Source organism: Lagopus leucura, unplaced genomic scaffold, assembly GCF_019238085.1.
Source record: "Lagopus leucura isolate 7727_CA_CO unplaced genomic scaffold, USGS_WTPT01 Super-Scaffold_100035, whole genome shotgun sequence".
NCBI classification, from domain to species: domain Eukaryota; kingdom Metazoa; phylum Chordata; class Aves; order Galliformes; family Phasianidae; genus Lagopus; species Lagopus leucura.
In genome coordinates this window covers 1,185,113-1,211,941 of record NW_024962284.1, presented here as the reverse complement: position 1 = coordinate 1,211,941, position 26,829 = coordinate 1,185,113, and the positions used below count along the sequence as shown (strand labels likewise).

At 38.5% G+C, this 26,829-nt stretch overlaps 1 protein-coding gene across 1 annotated transcript in view; it reads right to left on the bottom strand.

Moving 5' to 3' along the window:
* PRMT3 (protein arginine methyltransferase 3) overlaps positions 1-25,000 on the bottom strand; it is a 48,344-nt gene extending 23,344 nt beyond the window's left edge. Inside the window, exons 1-10 of the mRNA XM_042882727.1 lie at positions 24,809-25,000; positions 24,530-24,612; positions 23,271-23,320; positions 21,868-21,970; positions 20,468-20,621; positions 18,350-18,491; positions 15,609-15,674; positions 11,645-11,766; positions 8,211-8,310; positions 1,491-1,569 (exon numbers count right to left, since the gene is read on the bottom strand). Of these exons, the coding sequence (XP_042738661.1) occupies positions 1,491-1,569; positions 8,211-8,310; positions 11,645-11,766; positions 15,609-15,674; positions 18,350-18,491; positions 20,468-20,621; positions 21,868-21,970; positions 23,271-23,320; positions 24,530-24,612; positions 24,809-24,975 (1,066 nt within the window). The 5' untranslated portion in view covers positions 24,976-25,000. The remainder of the gene's footprint in view (positions 1-1,490; positions 1,570-8,210; positions 8,311-11,644; positions 11,767-15,608; positions 15,675-18,349; positions 18,492-20,467; positions 20,622-21,867; positions 21,971-23,270; positions 23,321-24,529; positions 24,613-24,808) is intronic.
* Between the last annotated feature and the right edge of the window lie 1,829 nt (positions 25,001-26,829).

The following is a 26,829-nucleotide window of genomic DNA, read 5'->3' as shown; positions in this document are numbered from 1 at the left end:
AGTGATTCCTTACTATTTTAAAATATGTCCTCAAATTTAATAATTACACTGTGATGTAAAATGATTAGCATATACCTACACAGAGCACATTACAACTGCGCTACAGATCTGGCTGAAAAGAAAAATGCTTTTATTCTGTGTCAAGTTGTTCAAGAGGCTTCTATTTTCACACATGAACAGTAATCTCAACCAAATGTTAAACTGCATTAAAAAACTGCTTCTTTTCTTCTGCACTCTGTAGCATACAAAAGCTTACTGCAATCAAATTGAAGCACTGCAGCGAGCACTGTTACACAGTCATTAATCCAATCATTAAGGCAGCCTGGTGAAACTAACTATGCGCATGGTTAGCACAACTGGGGGGAAAAAAACCAGACTGATGGCTATGATTGAAAAGGTCAATATGAAATACAACACTGACAAAGGAATCAACTGAAAGGAATAAAGCATACGCAGAGCACAAGACTGCACCTCATGCACACTAAATATTTACATTATAAACTATTTAAACATTGCTCAAGATGACGCTATCTAATTTACTTAAAAGGACAAAAGAACTCAATTTCAAAGTGAAATATGTTTCTTCTGTCACTTCCCCACCTCTCCAGCCAAAAAGTCCACTCCTACTGGCACAGGATAAAAATTCTGAACAGAACCAACGGAATTCCATTAGTTAATTCATAATTTTTAGCATACGAAACCATATGTCTTCCCCACACTTCCACTGCCCTAGAAAGCACTCTATCCACTTTTCCTTTAATTCATCATCATGAATTCTTCCATGATGAAGAATGATTCTTTCATGAATCCTAGATGTACCTTACTGAACAGTGCTACATCTTAAAGAATAAAACTTCTTCTGTTTGTAGTTTTGCAGAAACTGATATTTAGAGAAAGGAAAACAAATACAACCTTTTCTGATTGCTGCTATTTAGCTTCATGTATTTTGAAAGGTTTTAAACCCAGTGCCCTAATTTGATTAAAAGACATTTATACATCTGTATTTGTCCAGATAGGCAACACTCATTCTTCAAATCAGAGGATCTGGGGGAAAAAAAATTAAGCATTTCTCATTGAAGTATACAGCTTGAGGTTACCATCCAAATCCTTCAATTAAGGAAAATAATACCTCAAAACATAAAAGTGTACTCTTAAAATGAAGTTTATTTGCCACTGTGTTTCTTTCTTCCCCATCCACAGGGGTATGTGTGGAAAGAAGTAGGGAGGAAAAATTTAGGCCGTGCTTAAGAATAAATAACCCCTTCAAATCTTAAAAACACCATTAACATGAGACCTTGATACCCCACCTAATGCTCTTCTACTATCCACACAGTAAATTAATGCCTTGAAGCTCATGCTAATGGAAACATTTTTCATTTAGACTGGCAACTTTCTCATTCATGCATAGCTTATTCCAAGTCTCTGAGTTCTCCGAGTTAATTTAGTTTTCCCTCAGAGCTACATTTATTAAAAGAATTATGCACACCAACCTGAGCCTCCCTCTGCCAGGTACTTGTCCTTTGCATAGATGACAGAATCCAGCATAGACTCAAAGAGAAGGAAATAACCCTGTATGCACACAAGGGAAAGAATTTTAGAAGCCATTACAGTTCTCATTTAGCATACTTAATAATGCAGACAGACTCACCAACACGGTTTGAGATTTTTACATGTCCACACTCCCTGCTAAGCGCCAGCACCTAAAGAATTTCTCAGTAGCGCCATCACTTCGAACCTTATGAGATAAACACCCCCACGCTACACATACCTTAACATCTAATCAATCAACAAACTGTAGGCAATAAATATCCACCTAAACCAACTACCTGAGTTCCAAAATGTCAAATTCACCTTCAATCCCAAGTGAAAAGCTCTAAGTATTATTTTATAGCAATAACTCACAAAAGAAATTCTTTTCCTACTGCAAACTGCAAGCAGCTTTAGAACTATCGCAATGTAGGAAGTCACTGAAACACTAAAGGAACACATCTTTGCTTCTTGACATTTGCAACCTAGTGGTACCCTGCACCAGACTGGACAATGCTGAGAAAGATAGGTGGAAATGAATCACACTGCAAATACACGAGGTTCTCTGAATGGTCTGCATCATACAACAGCACCAGAACTTAAAATGTTCTCAGGATAAAATTCCTGAGTGCAATGTTTGCTTAGTTTTTTTTTTTTTGTGCTATGGTTAATTTTAGAGAAGGTTGTACTCTACAACATAGACTAAAGCAGAGAATACCACTCTAGCCAAGTAGAGCAGCTTATTGTAAACTTCCCAGATTTTCAGTCAGGCATTTTCTGAGCGCACAGGACAGAGAAGAGCATTACACACAATTAATATTTCAAATAAAACATTAAACTGCAACTACTTGTAAGTCAAATCCAAATTTCAAAGAGACATACAGCCAAAAGTTTTGCTACCATCCTGTCACCAAGTTTGAATATGATCTCTGCTGAATAGTGCAACGCATTTCATTCACATTCTTATGACATCAAATAAATTCAGACAAATCCAACTAGAATACACTTTGCTTTTTCACTTCAAGCAAAATCCTTATTTTTGCTTGTAACACAGCTTAACCATGTGGCTTGATTTGTACAAACTGACTGACAATAGAGAAGAACAAAAAAGAGAATGGAAAGTCCAGATTTCAGACTTGCAGTCCTACAAGACCAAACAGCAGGAACCAAGCAAATCTGTAAAGACTGCTTTCCCTTCCCTCACCCTTCCAACAATTCTGTATTTCTACAGCCACTGTTTTTTTTGCCCTTTTGTTCAATAAAAGAACAGTTGGAAAACTACAGAAATGTCCTTTTCTCATCCTATTTCTAAGATGACAGTGCTCTATGGGATACTTTTCATCCAAATGCTGCCCTCTCTTCCACTTTATTGCCTAACTTTCACAAAATCCTTAGAGCGAACCCCAGAACGAACATTACTGCTTTGTGAGCAATACAGTCTTTTGTAAGCTTTGCAAAATGGTTGAAAAGGCCAGGAGCTCCTATTGCACCAGATTATTTTATGCTTTCAGCAAAGCTGAAAGCACAGACTGGAACCCACAAAGCTCTTCTTAATTCTTGCCGTTCTAAAAATACGATGCATTTGGCTCATATAAATTCTTCTCATGCTTTTAAATGAAAATGTGACCTCAAAGACAAATCTTACAAATAGTTAACACCAACAGTCAGCAAGCTGCAAAGCAACATCTTAATGTATATCCATAAAGACAGATACAAAGAAGGATATCCACTTCTTTCTGTCTGAGATGCCCACTATCTACAGTCTCTGGAAGATGCACCTCCTAACGAGCAATACAGTGAAATTCTCACAGTCCTTATCCCAAACCATTCCACTCCAGCATTGCTGTTGTTCTTCCCCTTATCCCCAGCTCCATACAGCATTCTTGCAAATTGCATAAACTGTCAGAGGTACTGAATCAAGTCATTTATTACTTATACCAAAACATTTTGCCCTGTGCGCTGTGTTCAGCTGCAGTGTAATTTAGAATGTAATTTCACAGGCTGCTGCCTCACCTGTAGGGGTGCCATCTGGAGAGAGAACTACACTGGTTTTCTCCCCATGATGCTGTGGGGCAACATTCCTGCTTCCATGTTTCCACCTCAAAAAATGCTCAGTGTTTTGTTTGTCTGTTTTACTTCAGTATATACTGGCGCCCTCAAGATTAATGAGCACAAAGAGATTTCTAGAACACAAAACTGTGAGTAGAATACTGATAATTTTATCTTGCTAATGGCTGAGCTAATAGGCATAAAAGACATCTTGTATGCCCCTTATATCCATATCTTGCATTTTGTAACAGGATTGTAAAACAGTCTGAGAACTTGGAAAAAACACCAAAAAAAACCCAACACTGCAGAGAAATCAAAGTACTCAGGCACTTAGTACGCTTCTCACGCAGAATTTAAAAAAAAAATAAAATCTTATGTAAACTTGAAAACTATATTTTTATTGTTTTATAGGAGCAGAACACCTCAACATAGAATATGAAGACAACAAAAACACTAGCAAGTGTTAGAACAAACAAAAAACCAAGCACCATCACTGGGTGTCTACATAGAAACAGGGGAAAGGAGCAAGGGTTGATAAGATTGCTTCCAGTATTTCAGACACACTCACTTTGTAGTACTTTTCCCAAGATCCAGGCTACCTCTACTCACAACTCATATTAATATCATTTCAAAATTACATAAGACAAAACAAGAAAAGGGTTATTAGCTGCCTGAGCAACATGAGCACTAGATGCCATTTTTGATTTTAAGAATCCGATAAGAATCCAATTGTTTCCCAGTTTTTCCACTCTTAAGATGACACTGCATGTTCAGTATCATACAGCACTATGTAAACCAGCAATTTATGGCAATGCAGTGTTCTGACATTGAATTTGAGACAACCATCTCAAACCCCCTACCATTAAAACCTGAGGACACTTGATAGGGGGATAGATACTTGAGAGGGGAACAAGCCTCTCATTCTCTACCTCCATATTCTTAGCTGCAGAAGCAGAAATAAAAGCACTGATTGGAAAAAAAACAACAACTGCAAACAGACCCAGCTGAATAACAGCATTCTAGAAAAACACTATATTTTTTGTTTCTCATCCTTTCAATGGGCTGCCTGCAAAGCTTATGATTATACGGCCAAACTCCACACGTGCAATAACACAGCCACATTCTGTACGCTGATAGCAAATCCTGTCCTGCCAAATATTCCATTTCACCAAAAACAGGCTTCAAGGACTTGGCACAGCAGCTCCTCTTTCAAATTTATTTATACTTTATTTGCATCTTTCCTTAGAAATTCATGTAAGCCTACAATTTGTGTAAAAAGAGATTTGTTTGTAGGTTTCCTAAGGTAAAAGCAGATAAGTAAAAACATAACCACTAAAACATAACTGGTAGTTTTACATCTTAAGGCTTCCAAAGCTTTGGCACATGTGAACTCGAGACAATTAAGGAGGATGGAGCATCAGAAGCTTATAGCCCTAGAACAGATTATTGGGCAATCCTGTACAGGGAAACCTCTATGAAGGACACCAGCAGTGAGATCTGGTACAAGATTCACCCACTTGAACATTAAGCTTATCTCCAACAACCAAAAGACCTTGGTCTAACAGAATCAGTTTGGTTAGCAGAACAGATTATGATTTGGCCATTCTTATCCACAAGCTAATATGGTTCATGATATGAACTGGCTTTTCAGTCCTCCCAGCCTACAGCACTCAAAGCACATGCGTCTAGCCAATAATACTTCACCAGTGTTGTGCTACAAAGAACCCACAGCTGTCTTCAGAATGCAAATATCTAAATAGACGGATTTATCCGGGTATCCAGTATTGTAAGAGGTTCTCCATCTTCAGCAGTCTTCCTTTCAGACACCTGCAGAAGAGCTTACAGCTTAAAACACCTTCCACTGTCTTTCACAACAGTCTGCATGCTGGTTTTAGTAGAATACAGTTACACAGATGCCCTTAATGCCCGATCTTAATTTTGGTATATATACTTCAGATGTCACAAGTAAGTCACTTAGCTGTTACATCAAAAGTAAGATCACTGTTCACTGTCTGCTAATTTCTTTCACAGGCTGGAAAAAAAAAAGCCACCAAAGAGGCAGTTGCTCATGGTTCACCCTCTAAGCCTTGAACAAAACAAAACTGGATCTAAATAAATTTTCAACTGAAAAACATTATTTCAGATGATGACAAGTATAGATTTGAAATACTGTTTGGATTTGTCTGTATCTGACATACAGACACCCAAACTACTCATTACATAATATTTAAGATGCTTCTCCCATTTCTGTGTATTTTAAGGGAATAAATGTAAAAATGGAATAGGTAGGAATAGCAACCTGTGGAAGTCTACTTGTGTAAGTGACCTGTGAATAATCACCAGAAATCACTGCAATGAAGGTGCTCGTAAAGCAGTGCTGTACCTTTGATAACACACTCATGTGCCAGTTTTCTCAGAAAGTGCATTCTAGAAATATTCCTGCTGGATGCAGCATCTTTCCCTCCCTCCAGCCTCTGTTCTATTGCTGCACACCTGCTTATAACTTCCTGATGCATGGCTCTAAAAAGCTTACAGAACTGGTTTTCAGCACCGCTCTCTGCCAAGCAAAACCAAGCGATGGCTCCATAGAAGGGTTTAGTAATTGCTAGTGTAGCAGCTTGCTGGCTAAAAGCAGCAGCAAGTTTTCATATTTTTTGTTACAAAGAAAAATTACCCATTGAGGTTTCCCTGCTAGTTCATCCAGACACTCCAAACAAAGAACAGAAAACATGATATATTGAGATCCTTTTTGCTTCCATGCTTAGCAAGTACAAGATCTTCAAGCAAGTGGTCAGTCAATTTTCAAGCACTTCTGTTCTCATATTAACACAAAATATTTCACACTGCTCAGAATCAGAGAGTGAAAAGAAAAAGCCAATTCACACAGTTGTGAAAATGGGGAACATGAGAAAGCCAGACAAAGAGGAATCTTCATTTGCATCTAGACAACATAAGACTCCTCTCTGGACAGTGTTGGAACTGTCTGTGCTCCATACCCAGCTATCAATCTTACACTCACAGCATTGTCCTCTTTATCTCCGTATTGCAGCAACCTATAAAAATAGTAACACCCCTAAATGTTTAGAATACCTCATTAAGCCAAGCGTACATTTATATAATTGTAACATTAAAAGCTAAATCAGCACCAAAATGGGAAACAGAGAACATCCATTACCTGATTTCTTACATGAAGTGCTTTACATTGTCCTCTATTTCACCTTAGAGGAATCCATTTACAACACATCTTAGGTTCTGAAGTGCCCAAATCATTTTCAAAAGCAAAGCTTGGACTCCAAAATAAAAAAATATGCTCTTGAAAACATGATTCTGGCACATATATTAGAAACTGATCAGAAGTTTCCTCAAAAGAGCTATTATTGTTTCTAGTGAAGTCACTACGTTGTCAGAAATCACTAATCATAACACACTGGTTTTTAATCCACTACTACCACTACTACTAGTTTAAATCTTTACTGAAACAAGCAACCTCCACATTAAATTCAGCTCATGCTCTACATAACATTCTTTACAGCAGCGGAACAACACATTTATAGTTTGCCAGCACATGAAAATACTTCAGAACAATTTATTTTCACCTTTATCTGGAAGTTAAATACATACGGATGCATAGTGAACATGCCCAAAGGCCTCTCTGCATCTAGAACAGCCACACAAAAGAATTTAAGCTTTCATTACTGATCTTAATGAAAAATTCTTCTATCCTTTAAATTCAAATCCGAACAGTGGCAATTATTATGGAAAAACAACATTTTTTTAAGAGCTTTTTCAAGGTCTGTGACATAGGAAACTGAATTGTGGAAGTCCACAAAAAAAGTCAGAGTGCTTCCCCCACACTTTTGACAATGAACAGACTAAACCACTACGTAATTCAGCCTGACCCTGGGTCTTGTCAAACAGATTTCTTTATTAGTAGCAATACAATGCAGCAAGCACAACTGTTTGAAAAAAAGCATATGAAAGAATGATAATAGTCCAGCACCTGAAATCAAACACATTCCAGGAAATAACCAATGCACTAAGCAGCATACAAATGATCCATTATCATCATCATGTACTTTTACAATCAGTTATTTCATTCATACACTAAAAACTCTGCAATCAGTAGCAATGCTGTTTTCAAGTTCTCTCTATTTACAGATATCGCAGCATACACGCTCCTCTAATTCACTTTCCCTGTCTTGAGTTGTCTTCATGGACTTAAAGGTATTTTATTTATCAAAATCATCTAAGCTACATGACTAATACAAAACATCAAGTATTATCATAAGAGCAGCTGTAATATTACTATTCATGAGTATAGAATAGTTCCATAGATTTGCATGCTCAACTACGTAACTCCAACTTACTGGCTATATCCAAAACAGCTTAACTGCACCTACAGAACTTTGACCTGAAGTAACATGTACAACGAAGATGAAGAACTCTATTTGAATACCACATAATTTAAACTGTCATCCCACCTCCAGGTTATGAAAAACACTGCTATAAGCACAATGTCTTGTTGGTTTAAGAAGTAATCCTTGGAGAAGAACTTTTCAGGCGTTTATAACAAAACAATGCATTTTTTTTCCTAAGAACAGCAATGCTTTGAAAAGAACATTCATATGCCTTACCATCCATTCAGATATAATTACATCCACTTTCTCCAAAGGCAGATCTACTTCTTCAATTCTTCCTTTGATTAACGTAATGATATTTTCAAGTTTATTTAATCTGCAAGTCATAACATAAGCCAGTTAGTTTATATTTCCATTAGATGCTGTCAAGAGAGATATACTGATGTCTCTACTGAGTTGTTTTTCCCTCCTCCCCCCAAAAAAGGCTAAGAGGCAATATTATTCTTGTTAGTTATACTTCAGAGGGTATGTTACCAGAACGCCAAAAAATTTCAGGACATTAAGCATCAGGCAAAGGTGGCAGACAGTACAACCGTGTACCTCCAACTTCTTGTGCATGCAAGCGTGCAGACTTCAGAACCCAGAACAGAAAAGAAGCCAATTTACAATTATACTCCTTTTTATTTAGAGTTGCTTGTTTCTAATTATCCTTCTTTGACCCTTGTAGTGTAAGTCTGCAGTGATTAGAACCTACTCATCACACTAGGACAGAAATCGAAGTTAGCTTTGTACAAAGCTCTTCTGCACAACTGTGCTGTTTTGCTTTCTTTTGTCATTTGAGGAAGCCAGCAGCAAAGCCACTGAGAACATTCCCATTTAGAACAATATTACAGTTACTCCATGATGAAGGCCTTGTCCTCGCTGTGATTTTTGCCAAAATTATCTGCATTGTTTAATTATCAATCAGTATTACCTCACACACAAGTAATGATACAAACATTCTGTATAAGGAAGGTATTTTTGAAACAAAAAACTCCATGACAGTTAAATTGCTACATACCTATAGCTAATGTTACAGAGAGGAAAAAAGTACTCCCAAAGAAATTTATCTATCCACTGTAGTTCCCATCCCTGCCCCTTCCCCCCACAGCCTGACATCTCACTCTCTCACACCATCTGACTCTCAATGCAAATCAGTAATCACATTAAAAATTCCATCTAGAAGACAATAGGAGAAAGAACAGAAAAAAAGGAGGGAAAGGGTCAAAGGGCTGCTTGAACACGTGGGCTGTAAGAAGCATCAATTAAATTCTGCACATGTGACAGCCTTCCCTTAGAAGAATAGCTGTTCACCACTAATATCATGCTTAGTTTTGTAAACAGGAGTCAAAACAGAAGTTCAGAGGGAAAAATAAAAACAGAAATTAAAAGGGCTATCACTTGTATCAGTATTTTAAGAGCAAAAAGTACATAAAGATAACGTTGTAAATGACACTGCACAAGGACACTATAAACCAGTATTCTTCCTCAGTATTTTTAATTACATATTTAATTTCAATGTAACATGTAAAGAAGTTTACAGACTGTAGGAAAAACAACTTGGATACTATTTATGCACTCCACGTTGCAACTAATATTTAATATTGCACTTTTCTTAACCAGGTATTTATTTAACAGAAAAATGTTACAGCATCCAAGTGTGACATGTTGTGTCCCCAGAATTACACCTCAAGAACAATATTACTGTATCATTAAAATCCCATGAACCGTGATCCCCAAATTCCTCAGCAGCTATTTTTGCTTTTTATTTCACAGATGCTTTGAATAAAAAAAGCATTATTAACCTCAGTTATCAACAGTACATATTTTAGCCTACATTTCCCATGCTTCAAGTTCGAAAGTCCTTAAGCGCTCAGGCACCATTCTTTTATTTTTACACACTCACAAGCCTCCAATATTATCCCAATAAAGGTAAATTAGTGAAACATTGAATAGATAAATAAACTACTACATGAGAGGAAAGCCTTCCAAACCATGAGATCTGAAAGAGTTGAGAAAAGTAATACAAAGTCTGACAGCCAGGTATCAGAGGTGTCCCTCAGGATTCAGTGCTAGATCTGATACCAATCGAGCAACCTAGACGATGGGAAAGAATGCACCCTTATAAAATTTCTGGATGGATCTCAATTGAGGAAAGCAGATGATAAATTAGAAGGGAGAGACTGTAGAAACGAGCTGATAGGAACCTCAGCTTCGCAAAGACAAAGACCACCTCAGCTGGAATAATCCCACAAAACAAGACAGATTGGTTCTTGAGGGTTAGAAATCAACTCTGGTTGCTTTTCTCCACTCTGTTCTAACAAGGGGTGCTGGTGAACAAGTTGAACATGAGCAACCAGCACACCCCTGTAGAAATAATAACCAGCTGTGTCATACACAGAAGATGGGAGCAGCAGCTCAAGGAACAAACTTTTCCTACTATTTGACACTTGTGAAAATACACCTGGAGTGCAGCATTCAGATGGGAGACCTGCAGTACAAGACAGTGACATATGGGATTCACCAGGATAACCAGGGGCTGGAGCACATAACACTCAGGGAGAGACTGAGAAGTGGGTTTCCTTTGCTTTAAGGATAAAAGGTGAATACCCACTGCCCGCCCCTACCTAACATGAGGTTGAAGAGATGACAAAGCAAGCCTCTAATATCACAACAACTGGATGAGAGGCCGTGGACAAAAGCTGCAACCACAGAAATTTCAATTTGATATTTAAAAAATAAGAGTGAGGCTAGTCAAATAAGACATTTGCCAGAAGTTCAGACAGAAGTGGCAATGTCCAGAACTTAACCAAACAATGTCTGAACCGCCTGCTGCAGCAGAACCCGAACTGAATGGTGCCTAGACCAGATGTCCTTCAGGGGTCCCTTCCACTCTACAGAATTCTGTGAGTTTACATGGTACACATTGTGTTTGTCGTTTTCACTGAAACATCTTTTCTTAGCAACCTCACAAATAGCATGCTTCCAACTAATTAAAATGAGATAGTAGACTTTCATTACTCTCCACAAAGAGTGAGTCCCTTAAATATAGTAACATAGAAAATCTTACTAGAGAAAGGTTGATACCACATAATCACAAAATTTCACATCTCAGTTGGTGTTAAAACTGGTGAAAATAGCTAATACATAACAGGTTGCACCGGGAGGTGGCGGAGTCACCCGGAGGTGTTCAAGAACAATTATATGCTGCACTAAGGGGCATGGTTTAGTGGGGAAATACTGGTGGTAGGTGGACGGTTGCACTGGATCACCTTGGAGGTGTTTTCCAACCCTGGTGAGTGTATGATTCCACAACAAGCTTTTTTTCTTTTTTTTTTTTTTTTTTTTTTTTTTTTTCTTCAAATCCACAACAGCTCCAACAGGAAGATCTAAATATATATATTTGTATTATATATTATATATATATTATATATAATATATAATATATATTATATGTGAATATATATATATATTCACAGTAAAGTGAAGCTTTCAATTTTCTGTAATCCACAAAATTAGCTTACAGAAATTAAAGCCTGTTTTAATCTTCAGATCAAAGAAGGACTTCAGTAAAAGACAAACCAAGTGATACGTGATCATTAATTAGGAAAAATATTTTAGTAACTTTTTACAGCAATATTTACCATACGCTTTTCCCACAGCTTTCCTACCTAATGATGTCCATGGCTTGATAAATGATTTCAGATTGGTCTACTCCAATCACTTTCTTTGCACCTGCTTTGGCAGCAAACATGGAGAGTATTCCAGTTCCGCAGCCAACATCCAAAACAACCTGAAATGAGTAAGCAACATATTTTTGCTTCCATTTATTTCCTTTGCTCTGATTTTTCTACACACCCTTCTACACATTCTAATGGAAGAAAAAAAAAAAAAAAGGTAGCATCAGATCTTCCTATTACATTCAGATATCCAAGTCAAATCACAATTGTAACTTCAGATCTCCTATAGGATCCTCTGCCTTTTACAGACGGGCAATAAAGCAGACCAGCTCCCGCTGCTGCTGGGATCATTTTCATCCCAAGTAACTACTTAGGAAACAACTAAAAAAAGTTATATAAAAAGGAGAAAGAAGAAATAAGAGCCTTAAAAATTGTAATATTAGTTAATCATCCTAACAACTGAATTTAGCACATTCTAACTTTGCAGTTTCTCCTGAAGTCTGAAAAAATTGTATTCTTTCCAGTAGTTTAATTCCAACTATAGCACAAGAAGATAATGTATACATAAATACTCACAAAGCCAAAAGCCTTTATATTTTCTTTAAGTAGATCTGTTAAGTAATTTCAACAAGTGTAAAAAACATTTACAAATTAATTCTAAAATATCTACATTGCTCAACATAAAGAACATCTGAAGTCACTGAAAATTCATATCTCTTTGTGTAAGAAAAGAAATGTCTCAACCACAGACTGTTCAACACTGAGAATGCATTCTCTCAGCATTCTTACTATATCAATATTTATCTTCTTCATTGGCTACATCCTTTTTAATCCAAAGTAAATTCACACAACTGTTCCTATCTTACATCTTAAGATTTCTGACTTTAAATCATAATTACATGTTTGTGTGTTTCATTCTTCCCTTCAAGTACAAAAACTCAATGCGATAGTTAAGAGGTACATACGCTTCAAAAGGAGAATACAAAAAGAAAGAAAACGCCTACTCACTGATAACACCAGTGTGCCATACCTTCTGAAACTACTAGTAACAGTAATCAAAAGAATCATCCATTAGAAGGGAGTACCAACTTATTTCACTAGCTCCCCTTAGCACAGATTCCACTGTTGTAAAATGGTCTTCATAGCTTTCATGACATGAATTCTTCAAGACATGGCATTAATTCATTAAGGAGGTATCACATCACTTAGTAATCAATGTCACACTTGAGAATTACAACTCCTTTTTACAAAATATTTCAAGGCAACAATGCACTCTTACGAACGAACAATTAAGACTGCTTGGCACAACAAAAAACTTACATAAGCCCTTTTAAATTTCACACTACAAGTTTCCAGAATTTAAGCTCATGAATGTTCTGCACAATAGGCACGTTTGCACTGTATATTATACAACTTTGAGGATGAATACAGACAACAACACTGAACCCAGCAAGAATTAAAATACCCTTTTATACTTAGCAACAAAGCGTGACCTCTGTTGCGGTGCACAGGGAAGCAGCAACTGATGAAGCAAATGCCACGTGCCTTCATAAACAAACTTACTATCTGGAATCAGCCTAGAAAACACTGGCATCCCAGCACTACCTCTGAAACAACAGTTGGAGATATAGTTGTTCTACTTAAAGTCTGCAGCTTTCTTCCAAAGGGAGTCTGTGCTGTGACCCATCTGCGACACGTTACGCAGGAGTAGCAAAGGCTACAGAAGTGTCTAGGCTGAAATCTTCTGGAGACAGGAATAGGAAGTGACTAGAATGTTCCTGCAGCTGTTGAAATCTCATGCCCCCAGAATCATCTGTTCTAGCACTTGGCCATGGTAGTTAACAGAACTGCTGAGCCATGATAGCTAGAAGTCAGAGCCAAAAACAAACCTCTGCAAAAGACTGCTCTCGACATGCAGTTGTATGAAAGAGAGCAATCACCACAAATGGGAAAAAAATCAAAATGGACAACATTTGGACAGCTGCCCTGGTCACTTAAAAACCCAGATGGAACTCATCTAGACTTAGGCAGGGGACAGGGATGGAGAAAAAGGCAAGGGAGAGAATACGCACAAGCTGGAACACATCTGAGAAAGGGAAAGGCGAGCAGAATGATCACCAATTAGCCTAAGGACAAGGGTCTGCAGCCAACACATTCTTGCAGTGATCACATATGGCCTCTCACCAGGGATCTGGAACAGCTGGACTAGTGATCTGACTATACCATAACACACCGCAGTTATCACGTTTTTCTCTGCAGCTGAACCCAAACCGATATTCTTGTTTTCATAATGGGGAAAAAAAAAAAGTACTTCAAATTCAGAAAAACAGGCTTTTAGCTAACTTGGTCAATTAAATTAATTCCATCTATGAATTCTTAGTAGAAGGGATGTTTTAAAAACTTCCTTTTTTCTCCTCAATACAGCATTGATGACATAGATATGCTGATTTCATGCATTTCTTAAGGGACACTTCAGATTAGTAATTAAAAGTTTAGATAAGCTCTCTTAATAAACTACTCTCACAGCTATCTTTTCATAAACAACAAAAAAGCATCACCACATATCTCCTAAAGGGAAATGTCATATGATTTCTATAGATACTACAAGAATCTTGGAAACACAGTGTCAGACTATTCCTTTTATTCATTTTCTTAGTAATTGTAAACAAACTTTTAAGAGGAATCTGCTTATTTTCTCAAGATGGAAGTTTCACTCTTCAATATGATTTTGAGAGCATCATATGACACCCAAGTTAAACAAAGCATGTGAACACTTCCTCAAGCAGAAATCTGCAACCCACAGGTCATCTGGATACCAGCTAATTGGGAACTCAGAGATCAGCTGCCCCCTGTGAAAATCCAGTTATCAATTCAAGGTTCATCTGCGAAACTGAACTGCACACGGGAAAGTTTTGCTTCTTTACTGAATCTTTCTGCCCTGTAGGACGAGCCATCAAGCTATCTGATCATTCACAACTTTTGACAAACTGTCAGCATCATGTTTTAAAGACACTTTTGCTTGCTGTCACTGCAATGAAAACCTTAGCTGTGTTTAGTAAAAACAGGCTTATGACATGAGCTGAAGCAAAAGTTGCTAAAAGAAATCTGATGTAAGAAATATAAAGAGCAGCTATTAGATGGGCACACCTTCATTTCCTCCACAGCTATACTCAAGTCTTGCTGATTAACAAAGTATCAATCAAAATTCACATAACAATTGGAAGTTTATGGAAGATTCCATGAACTTGCCAGCTGAAGAATGTAAGTAGTAAGTGGATGAAAGCTACTCCAGAACAGAAGCCTGCGTAGCATAACTCAGAAGACATCAAACTCATCAGAAACAGCCAAGCAAAATACAGAAGACAAGCAGGTTACAACTGCACTGGGGTCATAACCACAGTAGGATCATAAAGACAGGTCTCTTTTTTCCTCATTGCAAGTGAAATACCAGCTGCTGATTTCAAGTCCCTTCGTAATAACCTAGCCTGGATGCATTAAGCAACAATTCAACAAGTCAGTTGCGTGTGAATTCTTCCCCAGTTTTAATTACTCAGTGCTCCTAGGATGTCTTTACTGAAATCAGGCACAGATTGAAATTCACTTAAATTGTGTTTGAGCCCCTCTAAGATGGATTCTGCTTAATATACTAGACAAGAAAGGCTCAGCCTAACCCCACCAACATAATTAATGAACATCCTGACACAGCACACACAACAATGACAACAGCAATCAACACTTCTGTTATCAGCACTATCCACCCTCCAGCAGCTGAATAACATTCTATCAACTAATAAAAGCTGAGTCTATTAAATCAAACCTTGTCAGTGCAATACTCCATTTCCAAAGCCACAAAGCAGCTGGTCTGTACCATTTCTACCACTGCAAGGAACAGAAACAAAAAAAAAAACAAAAACAAAAACAGAAATTACTGAATTTTCTGAACTGTTTTACGCACCTTGTCCTTGAAGATATGTGGATTTTGATAGATGAAGTCACGATAGCTTTCTGTACGCACTTTATCCTATGATTTAAAAAAAACCCACACAATGTTTACTTGGCTTATTTGTATACAAGATACAGTTCAAACATGCTGAGCAACTGGCTTTTAACCTGACCTACAGATGTTTTGTTGCTACTACACCTATAAGGATTCTGCAACAATGAAGTTCTGTACTGCAACCCTTTAAAATTTACTGCCTAAGCAAACCAAGTCAGCTGAACCTCTACAAGTGGAGGAAAAAAACAGCAAAAACAAACATACAAAAAAGACAACTTACACCATACTGACCTTTTATGTTTGATTTTTGGGTGCTTTAAAGTTCCTAACGAGCATCTAACCAAGCATTTATAGTATCTTAGTGTATGAAAGCTGATGGCATAGCTCAATCTGCCAGCATGGTGATATAGTAATTCATTTAATGTGCATCAGCCAGTACACAAATTTACAGCTAGCAGTCAGTTTTGGAACTGCTGTTGTAAGTCAGATGTTAGAACAATGCAAATGAAAGCCTTACAAAAGTGATCTTTATCTAAGACATTTGGCCTAGAAACAATACTAAAGTAGAAAAATAATCAAGATTACATTCTTCTACTATGGCAGAAAATGTTTAGAAAAAAATATTTAAATTAAATAAACTTTCTCTAGTGAGAAGTGTTTTATTAGGAAAAAAAAGATCGGGGTGAGAACAAAAGGTATATTCATAACAATTATTTAGACAAACTAAGCTATACTCAGTCTTGAAAACCCTAGAATCCAGATAAGGTTAAAAAGCATCATCTCAAATACAGCCCAAACAGTGTAGAAAATTGTACTTTAAAAGTACACAACTATGAATAAAAAAGTGAATCCTTTAAAATTATACTTTATTACTATAATATTACATTGAGAAAAAATATTTCAACAATAACTATTTTTACTAGTTCACTCCTATCACACTATTTGCTGAAACAACCAAAATAGAATGAAAAAAAAGAAGGTTCAACATCAGTCAATAATGCAGTCAGCTGCAAAGCTTTCAGCTTTACATCCTGCCCACTGACACTGCCTCAGCACTGCCCCAGCTTAATCAATACAGTGCAAGATCCTGTGTCTCCTATATGCATTACTGGCTTGAGTAAGCCACAGTCATTCACTTTCAGGTCTCTCTACTTACGAATTACTTTCACTCACCACTGCCATGTCACACTTTTTTTTTTTTTTAAATAAAGTGGAAAGAAATTTCACTCAGATTACTATACAAGACATTCTCAAAGAAAAAAAAAAAATAAAAGGAACAGGGAAGTGACTGGGCATTTCACTGCTGAAAAGCAGCAGTTATCTTTCCTGTATTTGAAATGAGTGCTGTAAAAGAAACAAACAAACTTTGTGCTGTCACTACTAAGAATAAAGAAAAAAGGTTTCAAAACAGTGTTGTCAGACAAACGCAGACAGCCTCCTTCCTTCAAACGTAGCGAGTTACTGGCCAATTTAAATAAGGTTGATGCACCAAAACCTAAGTAAACATCAGGCACACAGCAAAACATTCAATTTATACATGGTAAAAATCAACCTTTTCCTGTTTAGAAAAGAAGTCAGAGTTCTGAAAGGCATCCTGACAAACACTCCCTGAAATCAACAGAATATGATTTTCTAAAAATCGATCTTCTGCAGAGACGCAGAATTACTAAGAACTTCAGTAGCAAAGGCTTCCCCATCCATTCCCATGACATCTCAAACACTTTTCTTAATTTTTAATATAACTGACTGCCAAACCCAACTTCTATTATTTATCTTCAAGATTTTGATCGTATTTCCCTAGCTTATGCATTCTGGAGAACATCCCTCCACCTCTGCAGCAGTGCTTTGTCTTTCCACAGCACTCCCTCCCCTTCATAACCTACCTCATACTTACATTATTCTTAATACAGATCTATGAGTGTTTCTACAGTGGGGCCACTAACGGATCTCCAACACAGAAGGATACACATACTACCTGTAAGGACTAAGGTACTTCACAAGTTCATATTTTATCCATACAGGCAGGAAAGAATTTTATTTATGCCATAAAACAGTAAATCTGCTTACAACACTTTTAATCGTGACTTTTTCTATGAAAGGAAGCATTAAGGGATGTTGGTTTGCATGCCAATTATAACATTATTTTCTTTTTTGAAGTTAAAAGGGCATTACAGGTTTCCCTTTGAACAATTCTGACTATTTTATATCATCTTTATTATATAAGAGGTGCACATAATTTTTCCAGCTGTTCAGTGTTCTATTATCAGTATGTTGGATGGTGCACAAATACCTAGTTTCAGTTTACAATATTTCTACAATAAGGCAAACTCCAATTGTTCAGAAAATATGAACTTAGAAAAATTCATTGTCTGTACCACATTATTTCATTTCTCTTTTAAGCCTACATGAAAAGCTGCTTCTGCCAAGGTAGAGTTGTGGTATGGAAAACACAACATTTCAAAACACATATCTGTAGTGAATGATTCTGTGTACCTAGTACTTCCTGTACAGTAAACAGAACTTACACAAAAGGAATAAAACTGAAAATAGGAACTCAACTAATCTCCAAAGGAAAAAAATATTTTGCATAGAAAGGGTTAAAAATGCAGCTGCTCTGCAGTATATTTACAGGCACACAGCCCACTTCATTCCATCTCCTCTTTAGTCCTACTAAGATGCAGTTGAGATCACTTTCTAACCTTCAGCATCTCTTCATGTATCCCATAATGCCCATAGGAGCTGAAGTAAACGCCATCCTCATCCTCACAAAGGTCTGCAGTGGTGTTGGATGACGAGCTGCTTCCGACATCGGCGTTCATCACGAAATCCTGTGCAAACTGTCTGTAATCAATTCGAAATATACTCTTGAGACATGCTTATGAGAGCACGACTGGGAAGTGGGGGCAGGGGCTTGAAAGAGAGAAGGAATCCAGACTGCCCAGGGGTTTCTACAGCAATGGGTCTAGCATAGACTTCAAATGTGCACAATCTCCCTCTGCTGGCGTCTGGAGGCTGCTGCATGACGATCCAGCACTTGGTGCATTACGCTTCAGCATTTCTCTCTCATTTGAAGCAGTAAACATCAGCACTGAAACACTCACTGTATTTATCTATGTGCCAGCCACAATTCATAGTTAATTTCTACTTTTATATAGGAATCATCTGTTCTGCACTTGCTGGTCTAGTACAAAAGCTAGAGCCACAGTGGTAAACATCCACAGGGCAACAAAAGAGGTCATGTCGTGTCACGTAGATACGGACTCAGTAAACAAGCAGTACTGAAGAACCATTCAGCACACATCACTGAATAACTCGTGGACAGCTAAAGAAAGAACTTCAAAGCTGAAGTATCAGGGCGGAACCAACTTCATCATAAACGACTGCAGAGCCTGGCAAGCCTGGAGAAACATTTCCACAGATATTACATTATACTCATTTAGCAGGCCCTCCCATATTTTCACACTCATAAGGCAACAATTTCCAGGGAGTTGCACGACTGATCCTAAACAGACAGTCATTAAAACACCTAATGTTTTTTCCCAATTCTAGAGAGAAAAATCTGCATAATATAAACACTGAGACAAATTGCAGTTGCATAATCTCCCAAGAAGTCTCTGCAGACAGGTAAAGCACGAGAAAGCTCCTTCACCTAGATTTTATATTCCAGAAGTTCGGGTCAATGAACCAGCCTTCTAAATACTGGCATAAACCAATTTCAATGACCAAAGACAAGAGAAAAAACAGGCTGCTGTAGCTTAAGGTCCCTTAAATTAATTTCCACTTCACATTTGACTTCTGAGCTACTTTAATTGCACTGAGGGAAGCCCTATGCTGTCTACCTGAAAGAAAACACCTGTACACAGTCATAAATAACAGTACAAACCAGTATCACTACAAACTACAGCACACAGGCTACTACAATGTAGCTGGTTAATCTGTCCATAATTTCCAAGCAGGCTGCTTCATCACAACTGGCTACTTTTCCTGCTGGTTGATCCCTTCTGAATTGGAAAAACCTACACTGAAAAAGAGCAGTTAAAGGGTCCTGCTTATACCAAGGGGTAGCTTGATGAACAAGCCTAAAATATGTAAGGCTGAATGAATCTTACAGAGCTGAAAAGAAATTGCAAGAGAAGACCTGAAATTCTTAGAACAAAACTGCCTATTTTGCCATAGTTGTTGGGATTTGAAGGAGAGTATGAATTAAGTTCAGTCAACCCAGTTTTTCAGTGCCTTATCACTGCAGTTATCATCTTGAAATGATATTTCCATATAGTATTGAATCTCATGTGTTCTCTAAAGAAACTTAAATTCCTGTTTTTATGCATATGCATCATTAACCTCCATTCTGAAGACCTCAAGATTTACAAGCATGATGTACAGCTGTTGAAGGAACTGGATTCCACTTAAAAATAAATGGGGAAGGGGAAAACTGAATCGGCACAAAAATCTCTCTCGAGATGCTCCAAGTCTTGTAATTCAGACTCCCTCGTGGAGCACTGCATACATCTTCAACACTTAATTCATATTTAAAGGACTACTGGAAAAGTGAAAAACAGAGTGGTCTGAAGAAAAATACATGTTTCTATTCTGGGTGTTTACTCAGCCTTCCTAACCATGCTTTGTTTACACAGTTTTTACAATTTCACTGATCATCGATAAGAGAAAAATTAAACCACACAAAAATTTCCAACACAAGATATGAGTTCTATTCCACCGTTACACTCTACTACTTCTTACAAATCTTATTGGTCTTAGAAACTGTTCTATCTTGTCTAAAACATATCAGATAAAAAAACCTCAGCTAAAGCACTTACCTCATTTTCTGAAGATCATCTTGTGCTCTAGCAAGGGCTGCTTCAGCAAGTCTTGCTCTGTCTTCTGCATGCTTTAATTGTTTAAGGAGCACCGAGGTATCATTTAAGCCATTAGAACACAAAATGTCTGTGGGTTCACATAGGTCTTCTGTATCTGTTGAAACAAAAAGGAGGAAAAACTATAAACCTGCTTATAAACATAATACTCAACCAGTACTGCTATTTCTGTTTCTTGTAGGCAATAACATCGCTGAATTTGAGAGAGCCAGCTGCAGAAACTCAATAAAAGCAAGATGCTAAAAGTGAACTCAAACTTAGCAAAACAAGTACATCCTGAGCTGAGACTTCTTTAAAAAGTTATCAGCGGTTCAAAGGACAATGCTAGCACATTTCCAGGGGTGTTAAGAAGCAACTGCAGCTTGTCAGGATAACGACTTCACTAACAAAAATAAATAAACCATAACTATGTTTATTACATTTAACGATAGCAGACCAACTACTTGTTCCTCAAGCACAAAGAGATACTTAAAATACAAATTGGAGATGTTCAGATAATCCATAACCATCAGCAAACCGCAAAGGCAGTTGAAAGAACCACACATCCCAGAATCCTGTAACTTGCATAAAGAGCACACACAGGACAGGCTTATAACCAGTGAAACGTATACTAAATACACGCTCAAGCACTATAGCACCCTGCGCCATCCCTCCGTGTGCTAGCAATAGCTGGACTTGTTTAGAAACAGACAGTACTAAGTGGGAAAGCTCCAGTAGAGTTTAAATATCTCATAGTTCAGGTCAAAGAAAGATACCCAATCAAGTGCCAAATAAGCCAGTAGGAGTTTTGTGGGCTGCTAAAGGATGTTCTGAAGTCAAACTGTATTCCTAAGGATTTCTAGCAAACAGACTGTCAGAACCACTAGAAAGCCTAACTCTCATCTTACACTCCCTTTATCCAATGACAATCCATATAAAAGATGAAGGAATTTTCAACACAACTAATTCCTTGCTCTATTCTTCTACTGTGGTTTTTTTTTATTGAAGTCACCCAGTTTTAAGCGCCTGTGTTTAGGTTTATAAATCTCATAGAAGCCTCACTGAAATATAGGTGTAATACCCCTTTCATCTGCTTAATTACTACACATGGCAACTAAGAACATATTTAATGTAAGTGAATGCAGATAATAAACAAGGCTACAGAAATCCCAGCCATTAAAACTAATTGACAATATGTGGTAGAAATATCAGAGAACGATGTAACATCCTGACTTAAACTATTACATGGACCTTCTTAAGCATACTCAAATTAATTTCAGTACAGGAAGGGTTACTTTGCATGATGCAAACATCACATTTACCTCAAGATACAATACACTGAATTCTAAAATACAATCTCCTACCAAACTGAAGCAGGAGATCATCTTCCAGCTCTGGTTTCAGATATTCCTCTCCATCCCAAGGCAGCGGGCTGCTGAGTGAATTCAAATAAGCTGGCATAGGTTTCTAAAGGAAAGAAGAAGAGCATGTAGGCTAAGTTCCTTCGAAAAAACAAACCATCCAAGTCCATTCAAGACAATAAAGCAAAGGCCTTTTCTTCCACCCATTAAAATAAATGTGACATTTCCAAAGCAGCTTTATGGCAAGGGCTATGATAAATACTGTTTTAAAGCACAAGCAGCAACAGTAAAGAAATTAAGTTCTGTCTTCCATCCTAGTTCTGACAGCACATATCCAAAATAGCATACTAACACTACAACCATGGTGACCATAGAACAACACAAAAATACATCTAGAAGCTAGACTGGTAGCAAAACCCAGGATTGTGGAACCCAGTACAAGCAGCAAAGCATAGGAGACTGACAGATGTCAAAAGGTATCTTTAGGATTGCACTGCTGCCAGGAATCAAGTTTACTCAGGTGTTCAGCTGTGTCAGGCTCACAGCTTACAACAGGGCTAATCTGTAAAGCCAAGATCCTAATTGTGCAAAGTCTTTCCACGTGCATAGTGCTTTGGGGATCAATTTCAGAAACGCTACATTCTCTCCCACTTGCATAATTAATAGGAATTAATTCCTTTCCTTAGGAAAAGGAGAGGTCCGATTCTGGACCAGTTTTTTCGTTTAAATGATTTACTGTGAATAGTTAGTTATGCTTTAAATAACCATCCAAGGATTTAAGTAAAGACTTGAAAATTTCATTTAAAAAAACTTCAGTTGGGCAAAATGTTCTTCATTATAAATGTAAACATCCTCAGAACAACCAAAGAACCCATATTCAAGTCAACACAAACACAAAAGCTAGCCAAGCATAACTTAAAACCATAGGTGCCCAACAGCTTTTCTTGTTATTTTTTGCAAAGCTTAATTCTACATTCTGAGACCTAAGTTTCCTTGCGCTGCAGCAGATGGCTCACATTCCCACGAAAGCCTTTTTTGCACACTTGTTAACCAAGAAACTTCTGTCACTTAGAGGTAACCCCAATACTAGAGCCAGACCTCCAAGTCAGAGGCCAAGACGAAGTAACAAAATAGTATCACAACACAGCACCAGCTTTTTGCAAGTATAAAATTTATCTCACAGAAACAACAGAAGTCACGTTAAATAAACACATTTGAAATTAAAACAACTTTATAGTTAAAATGCTCACACCTAAATAAACCAATCAATGGCTACGAAACTCTTACTTCTACAAGTGTCATCCTCGTTTCCATACAGTTATTTTTAAAAAGAACATTGAAAGCACAGTGTCTGGATTTCACATTCTCCAGACATCAGCTACAGAAATATTACATGGCACACTTACCTTCAGCCTGACAAAGTTTATTAGTTTAATGTATCCATAAAAATCAAGTCCTGGAAAGAAAAAAAAAAAAAAGCAGAGACAGCTTGTGTTACTGAAAATCCACATTTTACAGTGATAAGATTAGTAATTACTTGTTCAGTCAGCCAGCTTCCCCTTAGGGTGTACATCATCACCCAGTACAGTTTTCCTATCTTAGATATGCCATCTACGATTCTGCTCTTTTTAGGTTCAAACTATAAAATCCTCACCTTTAGTACAGATACTTTTACCACATGTCAAGAAAAGAAAACATGCCAACTCATCTCACTAGCAAGTATTTCCTTCATTTAGTAAGCAATGTACATTGGAACAGCCATATTTATCTCCTACCAGGCCATCTTGCTGATATTTTAGACTGTTGTGCTCCTTGTTATACTTTTCAGCTTTCTGCTTAAAAACAAACAAACAGGTAAATTGATCCTACTAATCAAGAACACACACTTATACTAATTTAAAACCGCAGCCTAACTCAAAAAGATCAAGTTACTGTAATTATGTACTTTCCTCAAGAGCAGAGAGGATGCCACATAAACCCAAAATATCTTCTATTGGGTTTTAGACTGAAAGCAGACCAGGTGTAAGTATTTCACACGCAGATTTCTAAACACTTCATGTAGTTCCCAACCCTTCTTCTCTCCCATTTTTCATACACACTCCCAAAGCACTGTTTCTCCAATCCTCTTTCTCTTTCCTCTGTTGCCTAGGTTTTCCTCTACCAGCAGTAGGATGTGAATTTGAGGTTCAGCAGTTCAACACTTAACTCTTCCAAAGCACCACCCCTTAGCTCCATGTGCATCCTCCTGTATGTTCTTTCCTTTAGTCACCATCTTGGCCTAAATGCACGGGAGTCTTAAGCAGAAATTAGCCTTAAAAAAAATCATAATTAGATTTTTGGTTCTCCTGTGATAAGTCCAGGCATCACATAGCAACTCGCAAGACAGGTGACTAGCTCAACCCTATTCATGGCCATGCACACTTAGCACAGTGCCTGAGGAGACAAAGCAGACAGCAGAGACTCAGAGTGAGCCAGCAGAGAGCTACTAACCAAAGTGAGCCTGATAAGAGCTCTCTCAGTACAGAAAACATGCAGGTAGCAACGAGCATGAATATAGATATTGCTATATCCAATCACCAACATGAAATCCATTAAGCTGATCTTCACAACTTGTTTTTAACAGACAACAATACACAGGTAGTTATTAGTCAGGGTCAGCACCTACCGTGTTTTCTGACCACATCACGAACATTAAACTGATGCTCCGCGTTACAGTGGCAGAACACATCTTCGGGGCTGCAGAACCACCTGCAAGCAGACAGTTACTGAGCACACAGCACTCAAACACCATTACGCGGGAGCTGTAACGCACGCAGCTTACACTGCTGCATTCCGACACACGGGCATAACACGGCAGAGCCAGAGACACAACCTGAGGGCTGGGAGCCCCACCTGCTGCACGCCTGCTCCTTCTCTGAGAAGCCCGGCCCTGGGGGCCGCTCACCTATCGCAGAAAAGGCAGCGGGCACGCAGCCCCTCGCCTGCTCTCCGCTCCTCCTCCTCTTCCTCCTCCCAGGCCTCCTCGCCGTCAGACAGCTCAGCCATCTCGTCGTCCCGCTCAGGCCCTGTGGGCACAGAGCTGCCAGCCGCCTCCTCTACCCGCGAGCCCATTCCCGCGCCGCGCCCCGCGTGCGCCGCTTCCGGGCCGGCAGCGCGCCCCGCCCCGCGCGTCAACGTGAGAGCGTGGCAGCGCGCACCCTGGCGGCGCCCTCCGGAAGCAGGAAGTTGCGGGGTTGCCGGCCGTTATTTTTCAAAAGCGCGCGCGCGCCTCTGCGCCGCGACAGGAGGGCGGCCAGGCGCCACCTGGCGGGCGGAGGCGGGAAACGCCTGCAACGAGTAGCGTCCGCCTGAGGGGAGACTTAAATAGCGGGAACGGCAACTGCAAGCTGGCTTTTAAATAAAGTTTAGCAAGAGGTTTTCAGGACTGCCAGCCAGGGTGAAATGCAGAAAAATAAATACAAAAAATAAGATGGTTGGACACCACAACCTGTGGTGTCTGAGGAGCTGCAGTTTGCGTTCTGTTCTAAATGAGGGCTTTGTGCCTGTCAGTTGCTCCACGTGCACCAATCTGCCGTAGTGCTAGTAGAAATATTTCCAAACATAATGGAATTCCTGCTTCGGCTTCCTTTTAAAGCTAACAAGACTTCTAAATGCCATACTAACTCGACAGATTGGAGCTGCCTTGATTTTGCAGTTTCAGGCAAACCCAAAGGGACACGAGAAAATCCAAACACAGAAACTGATTTTGGATATGACCGGAATGACAGATTTTAAAAAGGAAAGTTGTTTCCGCAGCTATTGAATCAGTCTCCTTCACAGCCTCTGTTTTTAAATTCCATTATCCATTCAGCATTGCTCCTTGTGGACACAGCAGTATACAGCAATTCTGCAAGTGCTGCTTCGTGGGGTAAAGCAATGCTCCTGATGAAATTTGATTTCCTTACAAAGTGATGCATCACTGCTCCTTGACTAGGAAGCTGTGCAAAACGCTGTTAAAAAGCACTGCATGCCCCCAAAGTGCAGAAGAAACCGAGGCAAACCAGATGCTGCTACCTCTCCTCCCAGAGTAGAATCTGATCCTAGGAAAGAAACTGGAGTGATGCAGGGTGAGAAAACACACTTTTCCCTCTGATTCAAGCAGCTAATCACAGAAATAGATCCAACAGCCACTGTTGTGCAAGTAGTCCTTGGCTGATAGCAGCAAGGCAGGAACAGCAGCGTCTTTGTGCTTTCCTGAAATTCTCCCCCACTGAAGGGGCAAGGGGTCACTGATTGCATAGTCTTTGCTCCATTGCACACCCTCAGCTATTGTTGAGCCTACTCAGAGAGCAACAGACTGAATGTGCCGCCAAGCCTTGGAACTGAATCTTTTTTTATTATTATTTCCTTTAATTGCTTGGAGTAAGATTCTCAATAAATGTAAAGCACCTGTTCATCCAGAACAATGTCTGTAACTCATTGGGTGAAGACTGTATGAAGTCCTGCATCCAAAGCACACAGCTTACACCAGAACCTCTTGGAATATGATCATCTTTGTTACCATCTCCTAATCCTTATAAAGGGATTTGCATGGTACAGGAAGATTTACAATGTAATTACTATTCCATAATCCGGGCCAAGGGGAAGAAACTTCAAATATTTACGATTTTTTTGGACTGCATTTCAAACTTTTTTTCAGCTCTAGAAAGACAACACTGGGGAGGCCACCCAAGGGTGTTCACACACCAAATGCAGTGTCATCATATTGCTTGTAGGCCACGTACATTTATTCTCTACCCGTCACCATCATGCTTGCCATTATTCAAAAGCACAGAAAGTGTGTTAATGGAAACTGCTTGGAAAGCGAGTGAAACATTTTTGAGCAAACTATTACTAGGCTGCTATCACTTTACCTTGTGTAATGTACACTGGAGAAAAATAGAGAGAAAATGTAAAAAAAAAAAAATAATAATAGATAGATAGTAA